The sequence below is a fragment of the Lissotriton vulgaris genome, chromosome 2_2 (genome assembly GCF_964263255.1).
Source record: "Lissotriton vulgaris chromosome 2_2, aLisVul1.2, whole genome shotgun sequence".
Classification (NCBI taxonomy): Eukaryota; Metazoa; Chordata; class Amphibia; order Caudata; family Salamandridae; genus Lissotriton; species Lissotriton vulgaris.
The window spans coordinates 151,581,470-151,607,880 of NC_141688.1; the positions used below are offsets into that span (position 1 = coordinate 151,581,470).

Consider the following 26,411-nt stretch of genomic DNA (forward strand, 5'->3'; position numbering starts at 1 on the left):
ACATGGGCAGGCAGAGCGGTGGTAAGGCTTGCCTGCTTCCGAGACTTTGAGCTGGGGGGAAGTTATACGTCCTGAGAGACTTTTCAAGGACATGTTTCTTTGGTGAACAAAAAGGGGGAGATATGTAGTGTTGCGCTCTAGTTCTCGCACCCTAAGTCACGACGTGGCGTGCGAGAACACGAAAACAGAGCGATCTGCGCATGTGGGCAGAGCAAGAGAGTGAAAGTAATAGAGATCGCCGGACGCTCGGCGCTCTCCCGTTTATGGAAATAAATAAAGCATCTTTAGCCCTCCTACAGAGTCTCTGAGTCCTTCGTCCTGGGGAGAGAACCACATCATTACAGTTCCGAATAAAGGTTGATGATGATAATGATAAAATGATAAAAAGTTTGATGAATTATTTAAGGTTCACCACATTGAGTTTTTTATATTAAAATGTTGACTGAAAATAAAATGCTGGCCCAATAAGTTCTCTTCTGCCTTCAAATAAGATGCTCACCTAATAAGTTGTTCAGGTCAGCCTGCGAATAAGATGCTGGCCGAATGAGATGTTAACTTCACCCTGCGAATAAGAGGTTAATTGCAGGCTCATTTTGTACCTGCCAGCATGCCTTCATTTCTGTTATTATTGTTCGCCCGTAGCAGCAAATGATTCACCTCCTAGCTGTCAGTACAGCCTATTATCGCTCTTTTACTGAAACGTCCTTCATTCCGGTGGCCGTCAGTCACTGGTACCTGCCCAGTCTGTATTTTCAGTGACATCCAACTCGCCTCGTGTCTGACTGTCAATCACGACGGTCACGCCTCTCTTTTGCTAGCAGGCTGCCCACCTTCTTGTAGACTCCTCGACACATCCGGCGTTACTTGTTGCCATAGTGACTGGCGGACGTTTATTTTGTGTCCTGGCTACACACACCCGTGCGTCTAAAACGTGCGCGATGATTGGCGGTCCGATAGGAGCCGAAGTGGCGGATGGGTAGAGAGATTGTTGTAGCCATATTTGAAGTTGATTCCTAGGCAGCTGTTCAGTGAAGTGCTAGGTGTTGGAACCTTGACACCGACCCTTATGGTGGTTCGTAGGGGTTCAGCGGGGGGGCTGCAGATATCTGCTGAGGGAGGAGGTCGGATGCAGGTGAGCGAGCTTTGGACAGTTCTGTAGTAGTAATAGTGCACTATCCATGCCGATCCCTAGCAGTTTTAGAATGTTGTATGTTAGTGCCCTCTCCTACAGGCTGACCCGGGTCTGTGCTAGCTTGAAATGACCAGCTCTCACCCCCTCCCCCCCGCCCCCCCCAAAAACAGCTTATACTGCACTCTCTCGCCACGTTCACTCATGCGTCGTCACGACACGGTTATTCATTGCTTAATTAATTTCCATACACACGACACGAATAGCATGCAGTCCCTATCCACCTGATATACAACAGAACCTTCGAATACAGCCCCCTTCATGTTGATTAACGGAAGTCCCCCTGCCTTCAACTTATCAACGGAAAGGAGAAACCTTCGCTTTCTTCTATCCCGGGTTAAGAAAAACAGCCTTCTAACACCTGCCTAAGACAGACTGAGTTCGCTTTGCCAACCCCCACCTTTTGCTAATTTAGAGTGTCCCTGCCGCTCCACTGGTGGGTGAACGGTGTCGATCGATAGTGGCCAGACATAATACCTCTTCCGAAATCCACCAAGTGAAGGGAGTTGAGTTTGTTACAATAATAGTCACAAAACCACCGTGTTGCGTTTTGGTCGTTTTACCATTCTTGCACTGTTAAATTTATCTCTCCTTTAGAATTGCTCTAGCATTAATTCCCCCGTCCAATAGTTTAAGTGGCAGCTCCCATCCCTGAGGTTTCCTGTGCCAAACGCCCACTTGTATTTTCCGGATCGCCTCCACCAGTGTCAGCACACCTTTTAGGATGCCCCCTAGTTCCCTGGTTCGGGATCTGGTAACCAGGAGCTGCGCAAGTGACAGCCCTCTTGTCATTTCATGGCAGCTTCAGGGTTTACCATAGATCACCTTTGGTTTGCCTATACGCCCCATCAGATCTGACAAACCCAAGGGGTACCTCGTCGGAATTTGTCTGAGGTGGTCAGTCTAAGTGTCTATGATGGATCATTCCAATGTATCTGAGCTAGGCCTTACTTCAATTTGTGGTGGCCTAAGAAGCAGCATCTCCCAGTTTGTTTGAGATGCCCCTCCCCCATATGTATATATGAGACTCTTGTAGGTTGGTGTGAGATGTCCGCAGAAGGCGGCCTGCTCGAGGATTATTGGCAGCCAAATCAACATAGAGATGTAGCTAACCTGCAATCACAAGGACGGAAATGGAAGACTGGCTAATTAAACAGTGGGTCCTTTTTATAAGGATGTGAGACCCTCAACTTCCACTGGTGACATGCTCCATTCTTGAGTCTGCTTATCATTCAGAGACAATACAATACAAAACAATCTGTAGAGCGCACAGTTGCCCCCCCCCCCCAAGAGGAATTTGGCTGCATAAGTCAGAAAGAAGAGAATTAGACTACTGTGTTAAAACGAAAAGTTTTCAGATTTTCCCCCAAAAATTGCCTCTGAAGAAGCAATCCGAAGGTGGATTGGAAGGGCATACTTGAGCTTCACAGTACAGAAAGGGAAGATCCTCCCCCTCTTCTTGCTTGTGTACTGGAGGAGTCTGGAGTAGTCTTTGACTGCTAGATCTCAGAGATCTGGATTGAGAGTAGGGCTAAATTCAGTTTCTTTAAAATTTCAATAGGCCATGGTGAGCGCCTTAAATTGAAGTCTCTTAAAAAGAGGTAGCCAGTGGAGATGTTGAAAATGGGACGTTACTGTTTGAAAATCAGTTGAGCATCAGCCTTTTGCACAATCTGTAGATGACACAGTAAGTAGGCTAGCCCAGATAAAGACTTAGCGTAGTCCAGTTCGGACATCACTAAAGAGTGAACACATGTCTTATGCTTGTCCTTGGGCACAAAATGTAACATTCTCCTTGGGGATTTGAGTGGCAAAACAGTTGACAGGTACAGTTTTTACTTGAGGAGCAAAGGAAAGATCAGAGTCAAAAATGATCTCAAGGTTTCTCGCAGTTGATGTAGGGGAAGGTGGAACCCCGAGCTCCGAAGGGCACCAATTGCATGAGTCAGGATGGCATATAGTACTAAAAAAAGAGGACTCCTGTTCTATTAAGAGTTAAGCCTGAGGTAACTGTTACTAATCCAAACTCCATTAGACTTTAAGACCATGGAAGGATAAAAGCAATTGGGTATCGTTGGCATAGGAAATCACACTGAGATCCCAGGTATCAGCTAGACTCTGAAGGGGCTCCAAGTAAATATTAAAAAGTGGGGCTCGGAGCTGAACCCTGAGGCACTCCACACTGAGCGGTTTGGCAGAGGAGTGAAAGGGTGACTTATTGCGCCCTGCCCTCCAAGAAAGACTTAAACCATGAAAGGACCTGGCCATGTATCCCTAGGTTCCTAAGCCTGCTCACGAGAGACAATGTCGAAAGCTGAAGATCAATCTAGGAGCACCTCAATGGCCGCAGAGGTTTGGTCAAGATTTTTTTTTATAAATTCAGATACTTCGAGCAAGGCTGATTCAGTGCTGTATCCAGCCCCAAAACCAGGCTGAGACTCATGTAAATATGGTTGACTCCAGAAAGTGGGACAATTGTCTATTCACAAGTTAATCCAGATCAAGGTATTTGTGTCTCTTAATGGGCTCCTGGTGGAAGGAGCTCTTATTGACATCTTTTGCTAACAGATATAATAGGAAAAGTGGGATACCCTATTTAATATTGGCCCAAAATAATTACCTGGGAACTGACTGATGACACCTTTTCTGTGCTTGTCTTTAGTAAGGTTAGGAAATATTTGAGGGATGTTTGGGAGTAAAATCAATTCTACATTGCTGCAGTCAGCATTTTTGGAGCCTAAAGAACCCCAAGGCTGCTCTCAAGCCTTGATCTAAAGGAAAGGAACCTTTAAACCCCCTTCCTACCCTTCTTATTGAATAGTGCAAAGTGTAGGGAGTGTCTGTAAAATAAAGATATAGGAGAATGCTTTTTAACCCAGTGATGTCCAGGGGTTTAGAATTTAATAAAATATCTACTTGTCCATAGGGCAGGTTGCTTCATAAATCTACTTGTCCTGTAACAAAATCCACTTGTCCCTTTGGTGCCATGTAGTGCGGTGACAAATGATGGCAGCAATCTCATTATATAAGAGCGCTGATGTAGCACCTCTGATTTCGCCATGGATCATCCCATAGTATTGTTTGAATACTTGCAATCCCCTTATGTTGCCAGGTTTCTGCAGATCTACATACTGGGGCAGAAGGTAGTAGTACACAATAGTTCCATGGTTAGAATACCCTTTGAGTCTGTAAACCTACTAACTTTCAACAACTCTTCTCTAATCTTTTCCCATTCTGAGAAATGTTGGAAATTTATTTCTGACAATGGCAGATGTAAACCTTCTTCCAGAGTTGGGGGAAAAAGTAGTTGGAGGGAAAGTGAACATGCAAACACTCAGATTTTCGCATGAGCAAATCTACACATGCATATTTGCTTATGCTAAAATGCAGTTTAGAAATATTTTCTTGGAGTACTATTTCTTGTCCTATTTCTGTAAATTCTTGGGAATTCACGAGAGCCGTATAGCTGCACTTAATGCAAGGACATATACCATGGGTACACTTTTGAAACATTTTTTAATGATTGGGCCCCTAAATTGATCTGGTATAGACCATGACCTTTTGCGTTTATTAAAATTCTGTCTCTCTCACTCTCTCACTTTCGGTATCTGCTGGCTTCACTGTTAGTGACCGCATTCTGCTCTTTCAGAAGGAGCATATTGGAAAACAAAGTAGTTTTGTTCAGAGCCAGTAACTACTGTAGCAGAGTGTGATTTCTGAGAACAAAAACTATTTTTGCTTTTGCCAATGTTTGTTTTAGTGGTGAGGTCCAGAGATCCCACACCAATAAGGTTTTACGAAAGCCATGCATAAACAATTTACACATTAGCAAAGCTAAAAAGCTGACCAACAATTTCAGACCTACTGGCTTTGCCAATGCTTGTTTATTTGTATTTCCCATAATCTAATTGAAATTGGTTACACTGAATTTCCACATTGATTCTCCTGAGCACTCACAATTTATACAACAATAAAATGATGGCACAATTTGCAAAAGTCTTTCCAATGTATCCAAAGCAGTTCCAGGTGGGTAATCCCAAAAATTGTATCAGAAAAGTTCTTCAAATCATAAGTCTTTATTTTTACTTCTCTTCAAATAAAGCTTCTCCACATTCCATGTACAGGTGTCATTTATTCAGCCAACACGTGTTTCGTCTCGTATACTATCTACACAACGACTTCCTAAGGGCGTATTCTTAGGTATTTCTATATTTTCAATCTATTCAGTTTACCAGTGATCTTGGTTCCAATCCGTGTTCGTCCATCCACAAACGCGTCCCAGAAGTACAAATATAGGAAGACTCCTGTCTTATGGATACTTCTTTAAAAGAAACAGGGGTCTTAGAAACCATTATTTGGAGTACGGAGAAGAGTGATTATTTCGACTTGTGAAATTTCATAAATACTTAAGAATACGCCCTGAGGAAGTCGTTGTGTAGATAGTATACGAGACGAAACACGTGTTGGCTGAATAAATGACACCTGTACATGGAATGTGGAGAAGCTTTATTTGAAGAGAAGTAAAAATAAAGACTTATGATTTGAAGAACTTTTCTGATACAATTTTTGGGATTACCCACCTGGAACTGCTTTGGATACATTGGAAAGACTTTTGCAAATTGTGCCATCATTTTATTGTTGTATAAATTGTGAGTGCTCAGGAGAATCAATGTGTTAGTAGACCTACTTGTAGGTTGTGTGGGGTGTTGGTAACCACACCCTTCCTTTGAGCACCAAAACGTATATTTGAGAACCTCACTTACCCTTACTTGCAGAGCGCCACCTTACCTGGGTTACCAAGTGTTCTACACTGAATTTCCATATTGAATATTTTTGGGAAATACTAGCATGCATCAACACGTTACTAAATAATGCTGCAAAGAAATGGTACCTGAAATTATGCAGTAGCTTAGCTAAATGTTTTTTTTCCTGCATACTTTTTTTTTAATTAACATTTTATTTTGAAAGCAAAGAATCCTCAATCTTGCTTTCAAGCTTCTGTAAATATTTGCATCAAATCAGAGAGTGTTCTAGGAGCATTATACATAGCCTTATATTGCTAAACTTTGAAAACGAGTGTATACATTTTTATACTGGAACCACTGTCAGTAGTGCAGTCAGAGCTTACAGCATTTACTTGGAGTGCTCCCCTTAATAATGCAGGCTTTCAATTTATGAACCATAAGTACAAGTTTGAACAGCATTAACATGTTGGCAACAATACTTCCTTACTGCAGACAGTGCCCTTCCCTGATCCATAATGTGGTACTGAAGGGGTTTGCCCTACTTGTCCAAAGGACAAAATACATATGAAAACTTATTGCTCTTGACTCCAAACAATATGTCCTGGGTGTCGGGCTATAGGTATTCCATATCACTGGATGTCTACCCTACGTGCCTTATGGTGGAGAAGCAGCGGTATCCCCATGTAGTCAAACATTTATCAAGATGCCCATACTGTCTTCTGCACCTAAATTCCATCTTGTCTGCCTTCACTAAGTCACAGCTGCCTGCCTTTTTGGGATTGGTAGTCACCTGCTACAGAGTGGTTAGTTGCTAGCACCCAGTGGTACATTGGTAGCCCTCTGCTGCCAGGTGGTAATTTATTAGTCACATTTGCCTTGGTTGTTAGTTGTTCGACCCTGTTTCTGGATAGTAGTAGTCTGTAAACCCCATCCCCCAAGTTCATCTTTGGTAGCATACTTCCCCGGAGGAGGTGTTAGCCTTTTAACCCTGGGTTGTTCTTTAGCAGTCTTTCAGGACCTGGTTTGGCAACCCCTTTGTTCCATGCTAGCCCTATGCTATGGGTTGATCTGTGACAAGCCTAGGGGGATTAGAGATGTTAAAGAGATAAGACAGTGGAAGCAGTATGTCCTTAGTTTCACTCATAGGTGTTGGACAAAAGCAGCCTCTTCGGGGTTAGTGCTACCTTCAGGGTTAGGTGTGCCTGGAAGTTACCCTTAAATTACAAAGGTAAACATGTCAGAACCAGAAACCTCCTCTCAGTAAAGTAATAATTTATGATTCCATCAAGTACAATATAATCATACCGGCTTCCAGGTGACCTCTGTTTTAAGGCCTTCAGAAAGGCCTTAAAAACGCACTTGTTCGCAAAAGCGTGTTGATCCACCCTGAGCCTGGCGCAAGCAATCAGTCTAAAGCGCTGCGAGGCCTCCGGGTAGTTACGCGCTATATAAGTGCAATTTTTCATTTCATTTCTCTGTTAGGAACCTATCTAGAGCAGTTGTGTGTAAATGGAACCGCACAAACGATGGGACAGTAACAGAATGTGGGCGAGCTGATTAAGATTGAAACTAGTAAGCATTCTAAGGAGGACGGCAAACACGAACCTGATGAGAGCAATGGAGAAACAACTACAAAGTTTGTGTGTTGAGAGCCAGTAAGTGAGCTAGTTCAAAAGCAACAGAGCCATAGAATAAACAAACAGTTGCAATACGGAGTGGCATCTTACAACCACTTTTGACTACGTAACCCAAAGCAATAGTGCTGACTTGGTGTCACACAAACCAGTGCTTCCTTTTGTTTGTGTTTTCCCTGTCTGCCATAGACTTGTCTTGCAGTGTTGCCACCCTGGACTTCCTCTGCTATACCCAGTTGCATGGAAACCACAGATCACTGATCAGTGCAATCAATCAGTTTTAATTCCCCCCGACTTTTCACCCCTATGCAAAAGACAGGACCGAGTTGCATTAGAAAGTTGCAGATGAAGAAACAATACCAGACAAGGGACATGGACATTGGAAGTGAGCACCAAGAAACGCTGAGGCCTTTTAAACCTAACGGTCTATAAGTGTGAACGTGGGCTTAGGGCGGGCCGGAAAATCAGGCGAGGAGGCCGTATGTAGTGGGCAATGGTGGGTCTTTAATAGTATCAAGAACAAAGTTAGTACAGGCGATGAAAAGGTAGTACGGATGTGGGGCTCCTCGCGATGATGTCTTGTCTTCTCCCTCAGGTGATGGAACAGGTTCTCCGGGGTGGATGCGTGCTGGGCGGTCCTCGGAGGAAAGAGAGAGAGCACAAGGAGCGGTTAGTCCAGCCTGACTCGCTATGACACTGTTCTGCAACCAGCACCGGGTTCAAAGGTTCAAAATAAGCTTTATTCGATATTTAGAAAAAATATCATATAAGCATAAGCATACATTATTATAGAAAATTTTAAAAAAAGCATTATAATGAAGGACAAGAAACGATTTCAGTTAAAAGAAGTCATCCAATACTCAGTAGGAGGTTAAAAATCGCTGATAAGGGAACTATTTAGAAACGACATTTAAAAACAACAAGTTAAAAAACAGCAATAATTGTTATGTCCCATATCGATCTAAAGTTTTCCTAGGCCCTTGTGTTCTTGATATCTGGGTGGGTGGAAAGCTCGGATAAAAGTCATGTAAATCCCAGATACGAATCGGGCCATCCCCCTGTTTATACTTGCAGGAACGTAAATAAGGGGTTGTTTTCCTTTGCTTGAACCTAATTAGGACCAAGTCCCCTGGAATGTCTTTTGGGAGAGTGCCCAACCACCCCACCCTCCTAACGCTTAGGATCCCCCCATCTAGGTCAGGTGGCAGAGGTCTATTAGTCTGTAACCAATGCATGGCCTTGTGTAGTAAGTCTTGGCGTGTTTCAACTTTTCCGTGGGTTAGGGGTGGAATCCCGGAAACAACAGTCACATAGGGGGCGGCTTCGGGGGGTAAATTTATTCGTGGCATTCTAATAGGTTCATTTTTCACCTCAATGTGGTTTGTTTGGGCCAACGATAAAGTTTGAGAATGCGCATTCCTGCGGGGGTTCAGATCTGGTTTTTCCCGGACAAGGAGGGGGATCGGAGGGTTAGATGATGCTGGTTTAGATCCTGGTGGGATATGTGTTTTAACTATCAGTTCAATGTTAGATATCCTATCCCCCAGATCGTTGATTTTTTCCGCCAATGGAGAAATAAGGGAGATTAATAAATGCTCGAGCTGGGCCAATAAAGTTGGTTGGGGAGATGATGGGGAGTTTTCCTTTTTTCCAAGCTCCATATCCCCCGACACAGAGGTAACATTTGAGTGGTGCTGAAAGGGACTGGGGCATAGTTTAGGAGTTTTGGGTGGTTTTCCGTTGTTGATGGCATCATCGGTCTTTCTTTTGGTGTTCTGCCCACCCGGTAGTGCTATAAGTGGAGATTGGAGTTTATTTACAGACAGAGGTGACATCTGCAGGGTGTCGTAAGCGAGATGTGGGTTGTTGTCTGTGCTTATGGGGGATAAAAGGTCGGGGGTATATTGAGTTCCACACATGGCATTAAGCTCGTCCCAGATAGACATGGTATAATGCTAAGTAGCAAACAGTGGGCTAAATGAAGATGATAAGGGGGAGCACAGTACCTCTTTGCTGTAACAGAGTGATAAGGGTGGTGGCCCGTCCCGGCCTCTTTGTGCCTCTGAGGGCCACAGAGGGCCCGCCCTTTGCCCGGGCTTAGCCCGGCGCAGTCCCGCGCGCGTCCCGCGACGCGGAGGGAGCCTCGTCCTTTTTCTGCGCCTCCGGGCGCGTAGCTACCGGAAATGCCCCTCACAGGCTGCTGGGAGCTGTAGTCTGCCGGCGGCCGTGCAGGTGGAAAGCAACGGCGGCGTGCAGCACTCACAGCATGTGGGCCCCAGCAGCAGCAGCAGTGACGGAGTGTGCCCGGTGAGTCCCGGTGAGTCTCTCCTGCTCCGTAACCCGTGGCTCTAGTCCTGGACTGGACTGTGTCCCCCCGCTCCTCAGTGGGAGCCTCGTCCTTTTTCTGCGCCTCCGGGCGCGTAGCTACCGGAAATGCCCCTCACAGGCTGCTGGGAGCTGTAGTCTGCCGGCGGCCGTGCAGGTGGAAAGCAACGGCGGCGTGCAGCACTCACAGCATGTGGGCCCCAGCAGCAGCAGCAGTGACGGAGTGTGCCCGGTGAGTCCCGGTGAGTCTCTCCTGCTCCGTAACCCGTGGCTCTAGTCCTGGACTGGACTGTGTCCCCCCGCTCCTCAGTGGGAGCCTCGTCCTTTTTCTGCGCCTCCGGGCGCGTAGCTACCGGAAATGCCCCTCACAGGCTGCTGGGAGCTGTAGTCTGCCGGCGGCCGTGCAGGTGGAAAGCAACGGCGGCGTGCAGCACTCACAGCATGTGGGCCCCAGCAGCAGCAGCAGTGACGGAGTGTGCCCGGTGAGTCCCGGTGAGTCTCTCCTGCTCCGTAACCCGTGGCTCTAGTCCTGGACTGGACTGTGTCTCCGGGGTGGATGCGGGCTGGGCGGTCCTCGGAGGAAAGAGAGAGAGCACAAGGAGCGGTTAGTCCAGCCTGACTCGCTATGACACTGTTCTGCAACCAGCACCGGGAGTGTACGGGAGTAGAGAGTGACAGTGAGGAAAGGGCAGCGGGACGGATTCGGAAGGGAGAGAGAGACAGGGTGTCACGTGAGGGATCGTGAGGGGTCAGCCTATGTACTAAGTGCTGTACAAGTGATGACGTGCTATACAAAATCTTTACAGTGCAGGCCGGGCCTTGTGCTACTAAGGAGAGAGGGATGAACACTATATACAAAGCACCTAGTGTGCTACTGAGGTGGATTCGGTAGTACTCACACGCTCCGCCGCAACTCCCAGGTGAGTTGCGGCCGCTCTTCAGCCTCCTCCTCTGGACTCCACCAGTCTTCGCTCCACGCTTCTACCTCTTCTTTCGTCTGGTCTGCTTCAACGCCGGTCCGAGCCTCCTGCCACGAGATCGCTGCTCCGACGGCGTCTCTGTCCTTGCTTCCGCTTTTTCCCTGTTCCGGCGGTGATTCCGAGGCGGGACTTCCGGGGTCAGGTGGTTGTGGTTCCGGGTGTCGTTTGTTCCTGATTGGCTCCTGGAAGACAGAGAGGGGAGGGGTGCTGGTTGTCAGGTTGGTGTCCAAGGACGCTTCATCGTAGGCTGTCGTGAAGAGAGAGTGTCTGAGAATGGGAAGTACGGGAGGAGCTGGCTTTAGTCCCGTATCACATCCCCTTCCCCTAGCTGTCCTTCTTGTACGGGTTGGGCTGAGGGGATATCCGGAGAGGAAGTCGGCATTTCCTTGATCAGAACCCTTGCGATGGATCGTTTTAAAACGAAATGGTTGGAGGGATAAAAACCAACGGAGGACCCGGTCATTGTGTCCTTTGTTCCGGGCCATCCACTCAAGCGGGGCATGGTCTGTGTAGATAATGAACTCGCGTCCCTCCAAATAGTACCGGAGGCTCTCAACAGCCCACTTAATGGCAAGAGCCTCTTTTTCTACAACTGCATAGTTCATTTCGCGGGGGAACAATTTCCTACTCAAATACAGTATCGGTCTCTCATTTCCTTTGTCGTCTGTCTGAGAGAGAACGGCTCCTAGGCCTTGGTCTGAAGAATCCGTCTGTAACAGAAAGGGTTGGGAGTAGTCCGGACTGACCAATACTGGCTCCGAGGTCAAGGATGTTTTGAGCCCTTGGTAGGCACGTAGGAGTGAAGGAGTAGGGTGTCGTAGGGTGTCTTCGGTCTTGGCTGTCTTCTTTAGCAAGTCAGTAAGGGGAGCTGCTCTTTGGGAGAAGTTAGGGACGAACCGTCGGTAATAACCCAGGAGACCTAGGAAGGCTCGAAGGTCTTTTCGAGTTCGGGGGAAAGGAAGGGCTTGGATGGCTTCTACCTTATTCTGTTGGGGTCTGATAACTCCTTCTCCCAATAGAAAACCTAGGTATTTGACATTTTGGGCTGCTAAGGTGGTTTTAGCGGGGTTGATGGTAAACCCATAGGTACCCAATGAAGAGACTACTTCTCCCAAATGTTCCAGATGTTGTTCCCAACTGTCACTGAAGATGATGATGTCATCAAGATATGCCCCTGCGTATAGGGAGTGGGGCCTCAATATTTGGTTCATGGCTCTTTGGAAGGTGGCAGGAGCACCATGTAAGCCGAAGGGCAAAACAGTGAATTGGTATAGCCCTGCTGGGGTGGAGAAAGCCGTCTTTTTCTTGTCCTGATCTCGAAGGGGAATCTGCCAGTGTCCCTTACATAGGTCGAGCGTGGAGATGTACTTGGCTTTCCCTATCCGCTCGACCATTTCGTCGACACGTGGTAGGGGATACGTGTCGAAGGAAGATACCTTGTTTACCTCGCGGAAGTCTATACAGAACCTCACCGATCCGTCAGGTTTGGGGACTAGGACAATGGGCGAATTCCAATCGCTCGTGGAGGGTTCAATGATTCCCATACGTAACATTTGTTCGACTTCCTGTTGGATGACAGCCCGTCGGGCTTCGGGAACTCGGTAAGGTCTTAACCGGACTACTTTCCCTGGTTCAGTATGGATGGCATGTTCCGTAATCGTGGTATGCCCTGGAGAGGAGGAAAATACGTGGCTCGAGGGCAGAAGGACCTTATGAAGAGCTTGTTTTTGTCTCGCGTTTAACTCAGGATCGAAACAGGGCTCAAAGGAGAGGGCTAGATGGTGAGGTACATTAGACAAAACGGGTTGGGGTCCCTCCCATTTCTTAAGGAGATTGACATGATATATTTGGGTCGTACCCCGTGTGGGGTCCAACTCCAGTTCATACGTAACAGGGGTTACCTGTCTGAGGATGGTGTAGAGACCTTGCCATTGACCCAGTAGTTTTTGATCTGATGATGGCATCATTAAGAGAACCAGGTCTCCGACGGAAAAGGTCCGGGTTTTGGTGCCTTTATCGTATTGTCTCTTCTGGCGGTTCTGGGCGTCTTCCATATTTTGACAGACAATGTCTCGGATGACGGCCAGGTGGGTTTTGAGATTCTCCACGTATTCAGGAAAAGGTCGGGTTCTGTCCGGTTCGGCTTCCCAGGCCTCTTGGGCCATGTCCAGAAGGGTACGGGGAGGCCGACCATACAGGAGTTCGAAAGGTGAATAGCCAGTACTGCTCTGGGGTTTGCATCGGATGGCAAACAAGGCCAACGGCAACATCTCTTCCCAACGCCTGGCTTCTAGGGCCAATAGTTTCTTTAGTGTCTGTTTCAGGGTGGCGTTATAGTGCTCTACTAACCCATCTGTTTGGGGGTGGTATGCTGCGGTTCTGATCTGTTTTATCTTGAGATGGGAACACACTTGTCGCATGAGGTGGGAAACAAAAGGGGTGCCCTGGTCCGTAAGGATCTCCCGAGGAAATCCTACCCTAGAGAAGATAGCGATGAGTGCTTTGGCTATACTTTGAGTGGTGGGTTGCCGCAAGGGAACGGCTTCAGGGAAGCGGGTGGCGTAGTCCACAAGGACCAAGGCATAACGGCAACCACTTCAGGAGGGTATCAGGGGTCCTATAATATCCATCCTGACCAGGCTAAAAGGGACATCAATGAGGGGAAGCGGTTGTAGGGGGACCCTGGGGGGGCGGTGTGGGCTGTTTTTCTGACAAACCGGGCATTCCCGGCAATAGGTTTTTACTTGTTGATGGACACCCGGCCAATAGAATTTCTCCAGGATAGCCTGACTTGTTTTTTTGTCTCCGAAATGACCCCCCAGGAGGTGGCTGTGCAAAAAACAAGACCTTGTCTCGAAAGGTACCAGGGACTAACAACTGGGGAGTCTGCTGGGGCCCTCCTTTTCGGTATAACAGTCCTGCTTTCTTAAAAAAATAGGGACCTACATGTAAAGGGTCTTCATTATCCACAGCTCTGGCCCATGCTTCCTGCAGGAGAGGGTCTTCCCTTTGTGCGGCCCTGAATTCTCTGTCAGTCTGCCAGGGGTGTTCCGCAGGTATAACAGGGTAAGCACTGGAGTAACTCTTTTTTTCATGGCGCCGTTGGGTTCGTGTTTTCTTGGGTCGAGGATCCGGAGTTTTTACCGGCTGCTCTTGAGAGAAAGGTGCTTCTTTCCACCAACGAGAAAACGAGTCGGTGGTCTCTTGTACGAGTCCGGGGAGTCCGGAATAATCACTCCCCAAGATCGCCTGTTCTGGGAGGTTTGGGACCAGTCCGACGGTGAGGTCGGTTCCAGGATCAGCGGGGTGTTGTACCCGGATACGTGCAGTCGGGTATCTTCTCGTGTCGCCATGGACACAGTGGATATCGACCATACCCATGTGCGGACCAACGGGGTAGATCATGTCTTGAGGTCGTAGGACACTTTGTCTGCATCCTGTGTCCGCTAGGGCGAGAACAGGTTGGCCATCGATGTGCACTGGAATATGGAATGGAGGAGGACTGGCCCCCGGGTTGACACATACATAGTTCTGTACGAGCCCCACCTCCATGGGTTCCTCTTTTTGTGGACACATGCGGGCAATGTGGCCATAACCTCCACAGTTATTACATTGCGGCCCTTGCTGGGGTGGTCTGTTCAGTATGGGAGCCGGCATCAAGGGAGGTGGTTCCGGTCTGCGTGGCAGCGGGGGTCTGGGTGGAAGACTTCCACCCGGGTTGTGTGGTCGGTTGGAATGTTCTTCACGTCCTCGTTGCAATTCTTGGGCTCTGTTATAGGCAGCGGCTATCTCTACAGCGGTGTCGAGTGTGAGACGGGCATGTTGTCGTACCCATCTCTGAGTAGCTGGGTGTAAGGAAGCCAAGAATTGTTCTAAGTATATCTTTCCTAGGATATAGTCTTTTGAGGACGTCTCAGGTTTCATCCATCGGTTTGCCAAGTCTTTAATGCGGAAGGAGAGAGCTCTGGGGTTTTCCTGCGGACCTTCTTTAGCTTGCCGCAGTTTAACCCTATATGTCATCATCGATACCCAAACGTTCCAGGATACAAGTTTTGATGTCGGCATAGGGTGTGTTCCCCTGGATATTGGCTTGTTGGTAAGCGGCCCGGAGATCGCCGGTCAAAAGCGGCCCCAAACTGACCCCAGCGATCGGGTGGCCATGAGGCTGCCTGTGCGAGTCTCTCGAAATTGGTGAAAAAATTGTCTGGATCCTCCCCCGGCACGTACTTTTGTAGCACAATCGATGGGAGGGAGGCTACCGGTCTCTGCTGACCCAGGGCGTCGCTTAGCTTCCCCATGGCCTGGTCGTGTGCGGCTCCTGACCCTTGAGGACGTCATGCAGCTGGCCGCGATCGTCTTCTGCTGTTTTAAGGAACCTCTCTATTAACGCTCCCCACTGCTCTTGGGTCTCCGCCATTTGCTTGACGACGGCCTCCATGCTTCCAGCTGATCCCACTTCTGACACCACCTGTGAACGTGGGCTTAGGGCGGGCCGGAAAATCAGGTGAGGAGGCCGTATGTAGTGGGCAATGGTGGGTCTTTAATAGTATCAAGAACAAAGTTAGTACAGGCGATTAAAAGGTAGTACGGATGTGGGGCTCCTCGCGATGATGTCTCGTCTTCTCCCTCAGGTGATGGAACGGTTCAGCACTGGATCCGTGTCCCTTGCAAACTCTCCGTCCACTAATGGACACTGTGATTCCTGTTATAACACAAATTTGTAACTCAATGTTCCGCACAGGAATTTTCCCCAGCCTTTTCAAAAAAACCCTATTAAAGCCTCTTTTGAAAAAAACTGGATTAGATAAAACGGAGTTGAAAAACTACAGACCTATAGCCAATCTTCCACTCCTGGCCAAAATAGTTGGAAAGGCCATGAACAATCAACTTGCGGAATTCATCGAGCAACACCATCTGCTCGATGAAACCCAGTTTGGATTCCGCAAGTTTCATGGAACAGAGACGGCGCTCATCAAAGCGGCAGATGACATCCGACTAATCCGGGATCAAGGAGGTGCAGCACTGTTGGTGCTACTGGACTTGTCGGCTGCCTTCGACACGGTTAACCATAAGATCTTGGTCAACCGTGTCGAGCAGATGGGTGTGCAAGGTTTGGCTAAAAAATTACTGGCATCCTTTCTGGCGGACAGATCCCAGGCGGTCATCTTAGGACAATTCGAATCAGCTGAGTTGTCCTTGCCATGTGGGGTACCTCAAGGTTCATCCCTGAGTCCGACACTATTTAATATCTATGTGTCGGACCTTGCTAAGACCATCAAAGCACATGGGATGAACCTTACCTCATATGCGGATGACACTCAGTTGGTCCTGGCCGTCAGAGACGATGGGGATAGAGTAGCGGAGAATTTTAGGGCAGGTATGTTGGCAATCGGACAGTGGATGTCGGCAAACTGCTTAAAATTGAACTCCGATAAAACCGAGGTGGTAACCTTCGGCCACCTCAGCCCCACCTGGTCCCAGGCATGGTGGCCGTCATCTTTTGGAACTTTGCCGAAACCCTCTACGAAGGTGAGAAATTTGGACGTCATGTTTGATGATAACCTGAACTTCATGGCACATGCCAACCAAATAGCTGCAACAGCATTTTATAAATTACGCTTGGTAAAGAAGGTTCTGCCTTTCCTCCCTAAAAATGTAGGCAAGACATTAGTCAGCGCTCTTGTCCTGTCAGCATTGGATTATTGCAATGGCCTGTTCGCCAATACTCAAATTAGAGTCATCAAGAAAATGCAGACAGTTCAGAACGCAGCAGCAAGACTTCTTGCTAACATTCCCAAATTTGAACCAATAACTGAAGTCTTGAGAAGCTATCATTGGCTACCCATCAGAAATCGAATTAAATTCAAAACCTTGTGTATTGTCTACAAATCACTACATCACCAAGCACCTCAATTCCTGAGAAATCATCTGGTTCCATACATTCCTTCTCGCTCACTCCGTTCAGCTAAACAGAATGATCTGATTGTTCCACGGACCAAGTTAGTCAACTGGGGAGACAGACGTTTCCTGGTTGCGGCTCCAAGACTATGGAACACACTCCCTCAATCCATCAGATCCAGTCCAAACCTTCTTGTTTTCAGAAAGAAATTGAAAACATGGCTGTTTAACCTTTAGTACCCACTACTAATCTCAGGAGAGTTGTTGACATTACAGCGCCGAGACTCCTGCGGGCAATTGTTCGCGCTTAAGAAATGTTAAAAATAAATAAATAAATAAATAAACAGGTTCTCCGGGGTGGATGCGTGCTGGGCGGTCCTCGGAGGAAAGAGAGAGAGCACAAGGAGCGGTTAGTCCAGCCTGACTCGCTATGACACTGTTCTGCAACCAGCACCGGGAGTGTACGGGAGTAGAGAGTGACAGTGAGGAAAGGGCAGCGGGACGGATTCGGAAAAGAGAGAGAGACAGGGTGTCACGTGAGGGATCGTGAGAGGTCAGCCTATGTACTAAGTGCTGTACAAGTGATGACGTGCTATACAAAATCTTTACAGTGCAGGCCAGGCCTTGTGCTACTAAGGAGAGAGGGACGAACACTATATACAAAGCACCTAGTGTGCTACTGAGGTGGATTCGGTAGTACTCACACGCTCCGCCGCAACTCCCAGGTGAGTTGCGGCCGCTCTTCAGCCTCCTCCTCTGGACTCCACCAGTCTCCGCTCCACTCTTCTACCTCTTCTTTCGTCTGGTCTGCTTCAACGCCGGTCCGAGCCTCCTGCCACGAGATCGCTGCTCCGACGGCGTCTCTGTCCTTGCTTCCGCTTTTTCCCTGTTCCGGCGGTGATTCCGAGGCGGGACTTCCGGGGTCAGGTGGTTGTGGTTCCGGGTGTCGTCCGTTCCTGATTGGCTCCTGGAAGACAGAGAGGGGAGGGGTGCTGGTTGTCAGGTTGGTGTCCAAGGACGCTTCATCGTAGGCTGTCGTGAAGGGTGAGTGTCCGAGAATGGGAGGTACGGGAGGGGCTGGCTTTAGTCCCGTATCACAATAAGGTATTAGTTGGCCCTGAAAAGCCTGCAAATCCAATATAGCTTCCACTTCAAAATCAAGGAACTCCCCAACCAACACCAGAGGTGGTTGAATCAGACCAACAGCAACAATGGGTTGCAAATGGGGCCTTAAAAAACAGGATAGCTATGCCACTGATTTTGCAAAACCAAGTGCACAACATGAGAACCTACCAAGTGACAGATCAGGAAATGACCCATTAATTGGGGTACGGCACAAACTTAGGGTAATACATAGGCAAACACTAAAAATAAGCAGAAAGTCAAACCTTGTCCCCAATGTCAAAAAACAGAGCCTGGAAGTTGCAGCTGTATGTTCATCACATATGGCCACTTTGGCATTGTGCTGTAGTGCAGTGGTGTCCAAATTGACTGAGATTATGGATAATAGGGCAGAAACCAACATTTTGGAGTTACTGGTGTGTGGGAGCGCAGGTTTGATAAACAGGCGTGGAGGCTGCAATAAAGGTTTAGAAAGGGGTTTATTGATAACGGAATGAGATGGAACAGGTTGGTCAAGGGTTTGTTCTTCTTCCTCAGATGATTCTTGGGATGAGCTGGAAGCAAGGGGTGGTAAAGATGTTTGTTGTCCTGCTTGCTCTTCCGGACTGGATTGGTCTCTACGGAGGCTCATAGAAGAACGAAAGAAATAATAGGGGAACCGTCAGAATGATGTTTCAATATGCTAAGGGTTTCTTTCCCATCACCACACCGTTGTGACTTCTTTGTATTGACCAGCTTTCCTACAGGGATAGGGTTGTCGGGATTCTGATAGTGATAAGGTTGTCCGGAATGCCGTTCTTTTAAGTGACTACGTCTGATAAGGAACATGTATTCATGTGCAGGGATTTACCAAGAACACACTATGCAAAAAACGTGCAGGGAACTTAAGGGTACACTGTGCAGAAACGTGCAGGGAACAGGTTGCCCGATAAACTATATTCAGTACACTGCCCTCCCTTTATGTTGCACTCCAACCCCCTCCCTTCCTTACATTAGTGTCCCCGAGCCAGTTACACTCACCGGCTCCCGCCGTAACTCTCCTGAGTCACGGCTGCCTTCCAGCCTCCTCCCGACCCCACCAGTCCTCCGACCAGCTTTCCTCTTCCTCCTCCGGTCTGGGGTCCTCCGTACCGGGTCCCGCGTCTTCACTCTCTCCAGGTCCCGGGTCTTCAATCCTACTGGGTCCTGCGTCTTCAGGCCAACCGGGTCCCGCGTCTTCTATCCTACCGGGTCCCGCGTCTTCTATCCTACCGGGTCCCGCGGCTTCTATCCTACCGGGTCCCGCGTCTTCAATCCTACCGGGTCCCGCGTCTTCAGGCCAACCGGGTCCCGCGTCTTTTCCTCCTTCGTCCTCGGTGCTCCGGCGTCCTGCTCCTCCTTCCACGCTCACACACACCACAAACGCTGACCCTGCACGCCTTTGATTGGTCCGTGTTCGTCTCTTCCGGGGCACGGGGGCGGAACTTCGGGTCTTGTCTGTGTACAGCACTCTCTCGTCCTTCCTCTGTGTCCAGCCCGCCCTGCAGTCTATCCTGTGAAAATATGGGCGATAAATAGGGACGTGTTGGCCGTATTCCCCCTTGTCTCTGGGTAAGTACAGGGTCCTTCTCACATGGTGACATTTGTAATGGCTGTTGGTGGAAGCCATAAGATGACAAAAATGAGGAATATCCCAGAAAACAATGCTAACATACTATTCAAATTTAGCCAACAGAATATATATTACCTAGTGATTCAGTGTGTAGCATCTCAAATACTGTTTGAGTGGCTTTGGGTGCCCACAGGTGGAGTGGAAGTTCACAGTTCCCAGGTGTTTCAAAAAGGTACAAAAACAACAGTTGATGGACAGAATGCATTACAATGTCATACATTCACCCCAGTACAGAGATCTGGGCCTAAATCCATTGTTTATTTGCTCACCATGCATTTCCAGTTTGAACCCAGCCATATGCAAATCCGTCTTGACCCTGTGCCACAGGGGAACAGTCCAGCCCGAACTGCAAAGCCAGGTCCTCCCTGGACTGGAAACCAGCATCCAAGCACCGGTTTCGGGCTTTCAGCCCTCAACATTCCCTCCATCATCGTGTGTGTTTTGCTGTTCACCCTATGTGGGAAGGGTATGCCCAGACGTGGGTCCTGTGCTCACTAAGCCACTGGAGTCAAGCTATCCTGGATGAAGACGGCTGATAGCCAGAAACCGGTCCTAGAATGCTTGATTCCGGTCCAGGGAAGACATGGCTTGGCAGTTCGGGCTGGACTGTTCCTATGAGGCACAGGGTCAAGACTGATTTGCATATGGCCATGTCTGAACTGGGGTGGCTTGGTGAGCAAAATAACGATAGATTTAACCCAGATCTGTGACTGTAGGTGAATGTTTTGCCATTGTGCAACATTCCGTCTATCATCTTGTGTGTTTTGCTGTTTACCCTATGTCGGAAGGGTATGCCCAGGAGTGGGTCCCGTGCTCACTAAGCCACTGGAGTCAAGCTATCCTGGCTTAAGACGGCTGATAGCCAGAAACCGGTCCTAGAATGCTTGATTCCGGTCCAGGGAAGACATGGCTTGGCAGTTCGGGCTGGACTGTTCCCATGAGGCACAGGGTCAAGACTGATTTGCATATGGCCATGTCTGAACTGGGGTGGCTTGGTGAGCAAAATAACAATGGATTAAAACCAGATCTGTGACTGGGGGTGAATGTTTTGCCATTGTGCAACATTCCGTCCATCATCTTGTGTGTTTTGCTGTTCACCCTATGTAGGAAGGGTATGCCCAGACGTGGGTCCTGTGCTCACTAAGCCACTGGAGTCAAGCTATCCTAGCTGAAGACAGCTGATAGCCAGAAACCGGTCCTAGGATGCTTGATTCAGTTCCAGGGAAGACATGGCTTGGCAGTTCGGGCTGAACTGTTCCCATGAGGCACATGGTCAAGACTGATTTGCATATGGCCATGTCTGAACTGGGGTGGCTTGGTGAGCAAAATAACGATGGATTAAACCCAGATCTGTGACTGGGGGTGAATGTTCTGCATTTGTGCAACATTCGGTCCATCATCTTGTTTGTTTTGCTGTTTCAAAGAGGTAGACAAAAGTTTGGAAATTAATTGGGAACCCCTGCTATACTACCAGCAGGAAAATCTGGGCTTAGCCAATTCCATGGATAGTTGAGCAAAGGCTATTAAGTCGCCATATTTAGTGAAATAGTCCATATTCACAAGCATGGCTCTTCACCTTTTATCTGGGTAAACCTGTGCTAACGTCTATGGAGATCACCTTTCAAAGGGCTATTATTACTGGGTATGAAGGGCACCCGACAAGACCCTAAAAAGCCTGATTTGATAAAAAATACTATTAACTTTTGCTAAAATCCATCAAAATAACAGGATGTGCCACCTCAATAAGATCTTGATTAATCTCCACCTGAAGGACCTGTGGGAGTCCAGACTGGGCTACACCAATTTCAAAACAGCAGCCAAAGTAGCCACCAATAATGTCTGTTTTAGAACAAACTTAGAGGCCTTTGCAAACCTACCAATAGCACTGATAATATTGTTATTTTCTCTCCGTCACATCAACTGTACCTTTCTATTAATTCGAAACATTTGAAATGCCTCAAATTCATTTGATACAGATTTATACTATTACCACTCAAGACCACTCAACAGTGAAAATTTAAAGAAACCTACTCATGCTATAGGGGGTGTGGCAGTAGATTAGAACATTAAAGCATGTAGCTTGCTTTTACCACCTTCTGTTGGTCCTCAGAAGGAAATTCCTTGGGGCCCTGTTTCAGTTGCATAAGAATTAGATCCACAAAATTAGCTCTAGACAAATGCTTGCACAGAACAAATGTATAACATCTGACTATATTTCTGAAGTTTCTTGACCTTACAGTCACTCGACTGGAGAAAAACAACATCAATTGCAACACTCTGATATGTCTTGAGTCCAATCGGTTACTGACACTATAATCTATCTCGAAGACAGGCAACCTTGAAGGAATTCACTTTTTTAGGTCTCATCAATTTGTCTTAACCATGCAGCCCAGACACAAGTCACCCGGTGGCTCAGGCTCAGAACCAGCGCAAGTCAATAATATGATCTTAAACACTGACTATCCATTAAGCATCTGCAGAATTACAGTAAAGAGAGGTGCCTTGGAGGCACATCAATTAGAGGAACCCTAGACGAATGTCTGCATCACACAGAAATTTTGGAGTTAATTAGGTTTAAAGCATTTTTTATTATTATAACAAAAGGAACATGGGGAAGGGAAGTGGAGGTCAAGGTTACATACAGTACAATGAAAAGAAAAAAGAGACATGTCGCAGCAGTCCTAGTCGAAAAGGGGGGAGGTCGGTGGTCCAGGAGGGGAGGGGAAAGCATCAGCTGTAAGGTAATAAGGTAGTGCGCACAACCCTCCTATATTCCCCGACCCCCCCACCAAAGCTAAGAGCAAGTAGCTTCCTGCAACACAGTCAAACACAACGCAGTCCCTCCAAGCCCCCCCGCCCCCATAAAAGGAAGAAAAAAGGAAATAATACCCCAACATCCCCGTCCAATAGCCCTTAATACAAAACATCCGCCCCGAACAGCCTACCCCCAACCCCTAAGCCCTCCAGCCCCATCCCTCCTAATCCGCCGGGGCTGCCGGTGGCGTAAGCCGAAGAAGGCGCAGGTACCTCGGACATGTGAGCTCCCTAAATTCTGTGGACAGCAGTGCCAGGAAGGGGTGCCAGAGCTCCTCGAACTGATCTACATTTCCAGCCACTGTAAGCGACATCTTCTCCATACCCAGCACGTGCCAGAGTCTATGCAACCAACCAGTGATGGAGGGGGTCGTGGAGGTGCACCAGTGGACAAGGATATTTTGGACCGCCGAGCCTAGCGCAATAGCAATCTGCCTACCCCTGCGGGACTTCAGCGGGTACATTAAGTCGTTGGGGAGCCCTAGCAAGACATACGCCGGGAAGCGCGGCAGTTCAATCTCAAAGTGTCTATCCACCTCATCCAAGACCTCCGTCCAGTAAGCAGTCAGTACCGGGCAATCCCAGAGAATGTGTGATAGAGTACCCTCTTGTCCGCAGCCCCGCCAGCATCCCTTATCGGTGAGTTTGTGCATCTCATAGAGCCTCTCCGGGGTGTAATACCAGTAGGTGGACACCTTAGTAAAAGTCTCCGTCAGCCCAGTGTGGTATGCAGAGTGCCTCGCCCGATATGCGAACTTGTCCCACTCCTTGTGGCTCAGGGTCCTGCCCAACTCTCTATGCCAGCGCTCCCTCCCCGGATTATGGAAATGAAACGGCGGAGGTTGAAGAAATTTATATAGATCGGAAATAAGCTTGGCATCCGAGGTCCGAGTCACCAGCCACCGCTCGTAAGGAGTGATTTGACGGGCTGCGACGTCGCGCACCTGGGGTTGGAGAGCCCAGTGGCGGACCTACATGTAGCGCAATCTGTCCACCTCCGTCAAACCAAATTCCTGTCGAAGGTGCTGGAAAGGAAGCACGCCCTCCGGGCCGTAAATCTGAAAAAGTGCCCTGCAACCCGCACTAACCCAGTGGGTAAAAGCTCCCGGTTCTAAGCCCGGAGTAAAGTCGGGGTTACCAACTATGGGCGTAAACGGTGATGGGAAGGTAGTCAGCTCGCGAAGCTCGCAAACCGCGTCCCACACCCGCAGGGGAACCCGGGTGACAAAAGAGGCGTAGAGGTTAGCCGGGCGGTGCGCGCGCCGCAGGAACGGAACCTCCTGAAGGGTACGTCCCGCTACCGCCTGATCCTGAAAGAGCCAATGCTTGTCAGATTCCCACCTGCTCCACCAAATATCTGAGTTGCGCCGCCTGAAAATACTTCCGGAGATCCGGGATACCAAGGCCTCCCACCTCCGGAGCAAGCGTGGAGAGAACTCTCTTCATCCGAGGCTTGCGGCCTTGCCACACGAAGCGGGAGATGTCAGCCTGCGCTTGCTGTATCCAACCCACAGGGGGCTGGAGAGGTAGAGCTCGAAAAAGGTACAAGATCTGAGGCAGCACCGTCATCTTCACCGCTGCGATACGGCCCAACCACGAGAGCAGGCCCTTGTTCCAGCGGCCGAGTTCCTCCTTAATCTTCTTACTAAGGGAAGAGTAATTTGCCTGGACCATTTCAGGCAGCGAAGGCGCCAGCAGGATCCCCAGGTATGGCACCGTGGATGAAGACCGCTGCATGGGGAAAAGACGCTGAAGGTCTCTCCTGGTGTCCGCGGCAAGCGACACGTCCAGGGCAGCCGATTTGGTCATATTCATTTTAAAACCGGCCACGCGTGCAAAGGCGTCCAATTCCTGGACGCAAGCAGGGAGGGACCTCCTGGGGTCATCTAAGGTCAACAGGACATCGTCCGCATAAAGGCTAACAGCATGTGTATACTGACCCATCTTAACCCCAATAGCGTCTGGATTATCGCGTATCCTCTGGGCAAACGGCTCCATATAGAGAGCGAACAAAAGCGGCGAGAGGGGGCAGCCCTGTCTCGTGCCGCGCTCAATGACAAAACTACTCGAGCTGTGCCCATTGACCCGAACCGATGCTGATGGTCTTTTATAGCAATTGAAGACCATGGTGCGGAACTTCTCGCCGATTCCCAGTTTCCGGAGAACCAGCTCAAGGTACGGCCAATGAACTCTATCAAAGGCCTTCTCCGCATCAACCGACAGTAACATCCGCTCCCCCGGGACGCGCGAGGCCTTTTCCAAGATGTGCGTTACCCTCTTGGTGTTGTCAACTGTCTGTCTACCGGGTACAAAGCCAGCCTGGTCCGCCTCCACCAGACCCGGTAGGTGCAGGCCAAGTCTGGCCGCTAGGATCCCCGTGTAGAGCTTAAGATCAACATTCAGAAGCGAAATAGGCCTATAAGAACCACACAGGGTCCGGTCCTTCCCGGGTTTCGGAATGACCGACACAGTCGCGGAAAGGAGGTCCGGCGGGATAGCCCCCGGTTCGGAGAAGGAGTTGAACAGGCGAGCTAGGATAGGCGCCACTGTGGAACAGAAGGTCTTGTAGAACAAGGCCGTATAGCCATCCGGGCCCGGGGCTTTACCATGTTTCAATCGCGCTATAGCGGAGATGACCTCCTCTACATGGATGTCTCTTTCCAGGTGGTCCGCTTGGGCGGGCTCAAGCACCGGGAGGATCACAGACTCCAGATAATCCTCAGCGTCCCCCGGCGAGGAGGGTTCTGCGGCATACAACTCCTCATAGAAGCTACGAAAGGAGTCCGCTACCTCCGCGTCACCGGAAACAGAAACTCCGTCTGCACCCACGAGCTCCTTCACCACATTGCGTTGCTGCGCAGCCCTGAGCCGATGGGCCAGGAGCTTACCGCATTTGTCCCCGCCCGTGTAAAAGGCATGCTTCAGGCGCAACGCCGCATATTCCGCTCGATCTAGGTCTAGCTCAGAAAGGAGTTTCCTCGCCGCTTTCAGCTGCCTCCAAACTCGAGGAGCCCCCGTTCGACGGTGAACCTGCTCAAGTTCCCTGACCTGCGCAGTCAGTTCGTCCCTCTTGCACTGCCGCTCCCTGTTCTCGGCCGAGGAAATGGAGATAAATTCCCCCCTGAGGACCGCCTTCAAGGTCGCCCACTGCGTCGCTTGGGACGTGTCGGAGTTGCCATTGTGGACTAGATAGTCCTGAATGATCTCCTCCACTCGCTTCACCACCGACTTCTTATGCAGAAGAGTATCCCGGAGCCGCCATAACCCTCTGGAGGGTGAGGCCGCCGGCCACGCAAAGACACCGGAAACCGGTGCATGATCTGACAGGGACAGGACCCCAATGTCCGCCGTCGTGGCGGCTGTGCGTAGCGGACCACTCACCAGGTGGTAGTCTAACCGCGAATAAGTGCGGTGCGCGTGAGAGAAATAGGAATAGTCCCTATCGGTGGGGTGCATAGCGCGCCAGAGGTCATGCAAATCCATCTCTGCGATCCGATCTTGCACTACGCGGGAAAGCTCCCCCGTCTGTGGAGAGCGCTGGGCAGATCTATCCATAGCCGAGTCGAAGACAATGTTCAGGTCTCCTCCCAGGACAACATGGCGATCGGGCGAGGCAGTGACATCCACCAACACTGATTCCAGGAAACGATCCTGCTGATCATTCGGGCTGTAAACGGAGCCAACCGTGAAGGCAATACCCCCAAGCCGCATCCGATACACCAGGAGCCTCCCCTTTTGTTCGGCATATATGTACAAGACCTCGCCCCTGAAAGAGCTAGCTAGAAGAACGGCTACGCCTGCAGTCTTGGTCGCTGCCGAAGAGAAGAATTGGGTGGGGAACTTGACAGAGCGCAGCCTATGACAATCTTTGGGTAGCAGATGAGTTTCCTGCAGAAGGCATATGTCCGCCTGCGTCCCCTCTAGTAGGGATAGGATCGCTCTGCGCTTCACTGGATTGTTCAGACCCTTAACATTAAGGGTCACCACTTTCAAGGATGGCATCTCCCCCAGGGAACCGGAGCGCTGTGCAGCAAGCGAGGGATCAGCGGTGGG

The 26,411-nt window shown here is 49.1% G+C and overlaps 1 protein-coding gene across 2 annotated transcripts in view; it reads left to right on the plus strand.

Annotated features, from left to right (window-relative positions):
- The first annotated feature begins 967 nt into the window (after positions 1-967).
- The window catches only part of CCDC34 (coiled-coil domain containing 34), a 324,463-nt gene continuing 299,019 nt past the window's right edge, over positions 968-26,411 (plus strand). Inside the window, exon 1 of one of the 2 annotated variants that reach the window (XM_086959480.1) lies at positions 968-1,132. In XM_086959480.1, coding sequence (XP_086815606.1) covers positions 1,067-1,132 — 66 coding nt within the window. In that variant the 5' untranslated portion in view covers positions 968-1,066. The remainder of the gene's footprint in view (positions 1,133-26,411) is intronic. The other variant, XM_086959481.1, reaches the window with a different exon arrangement.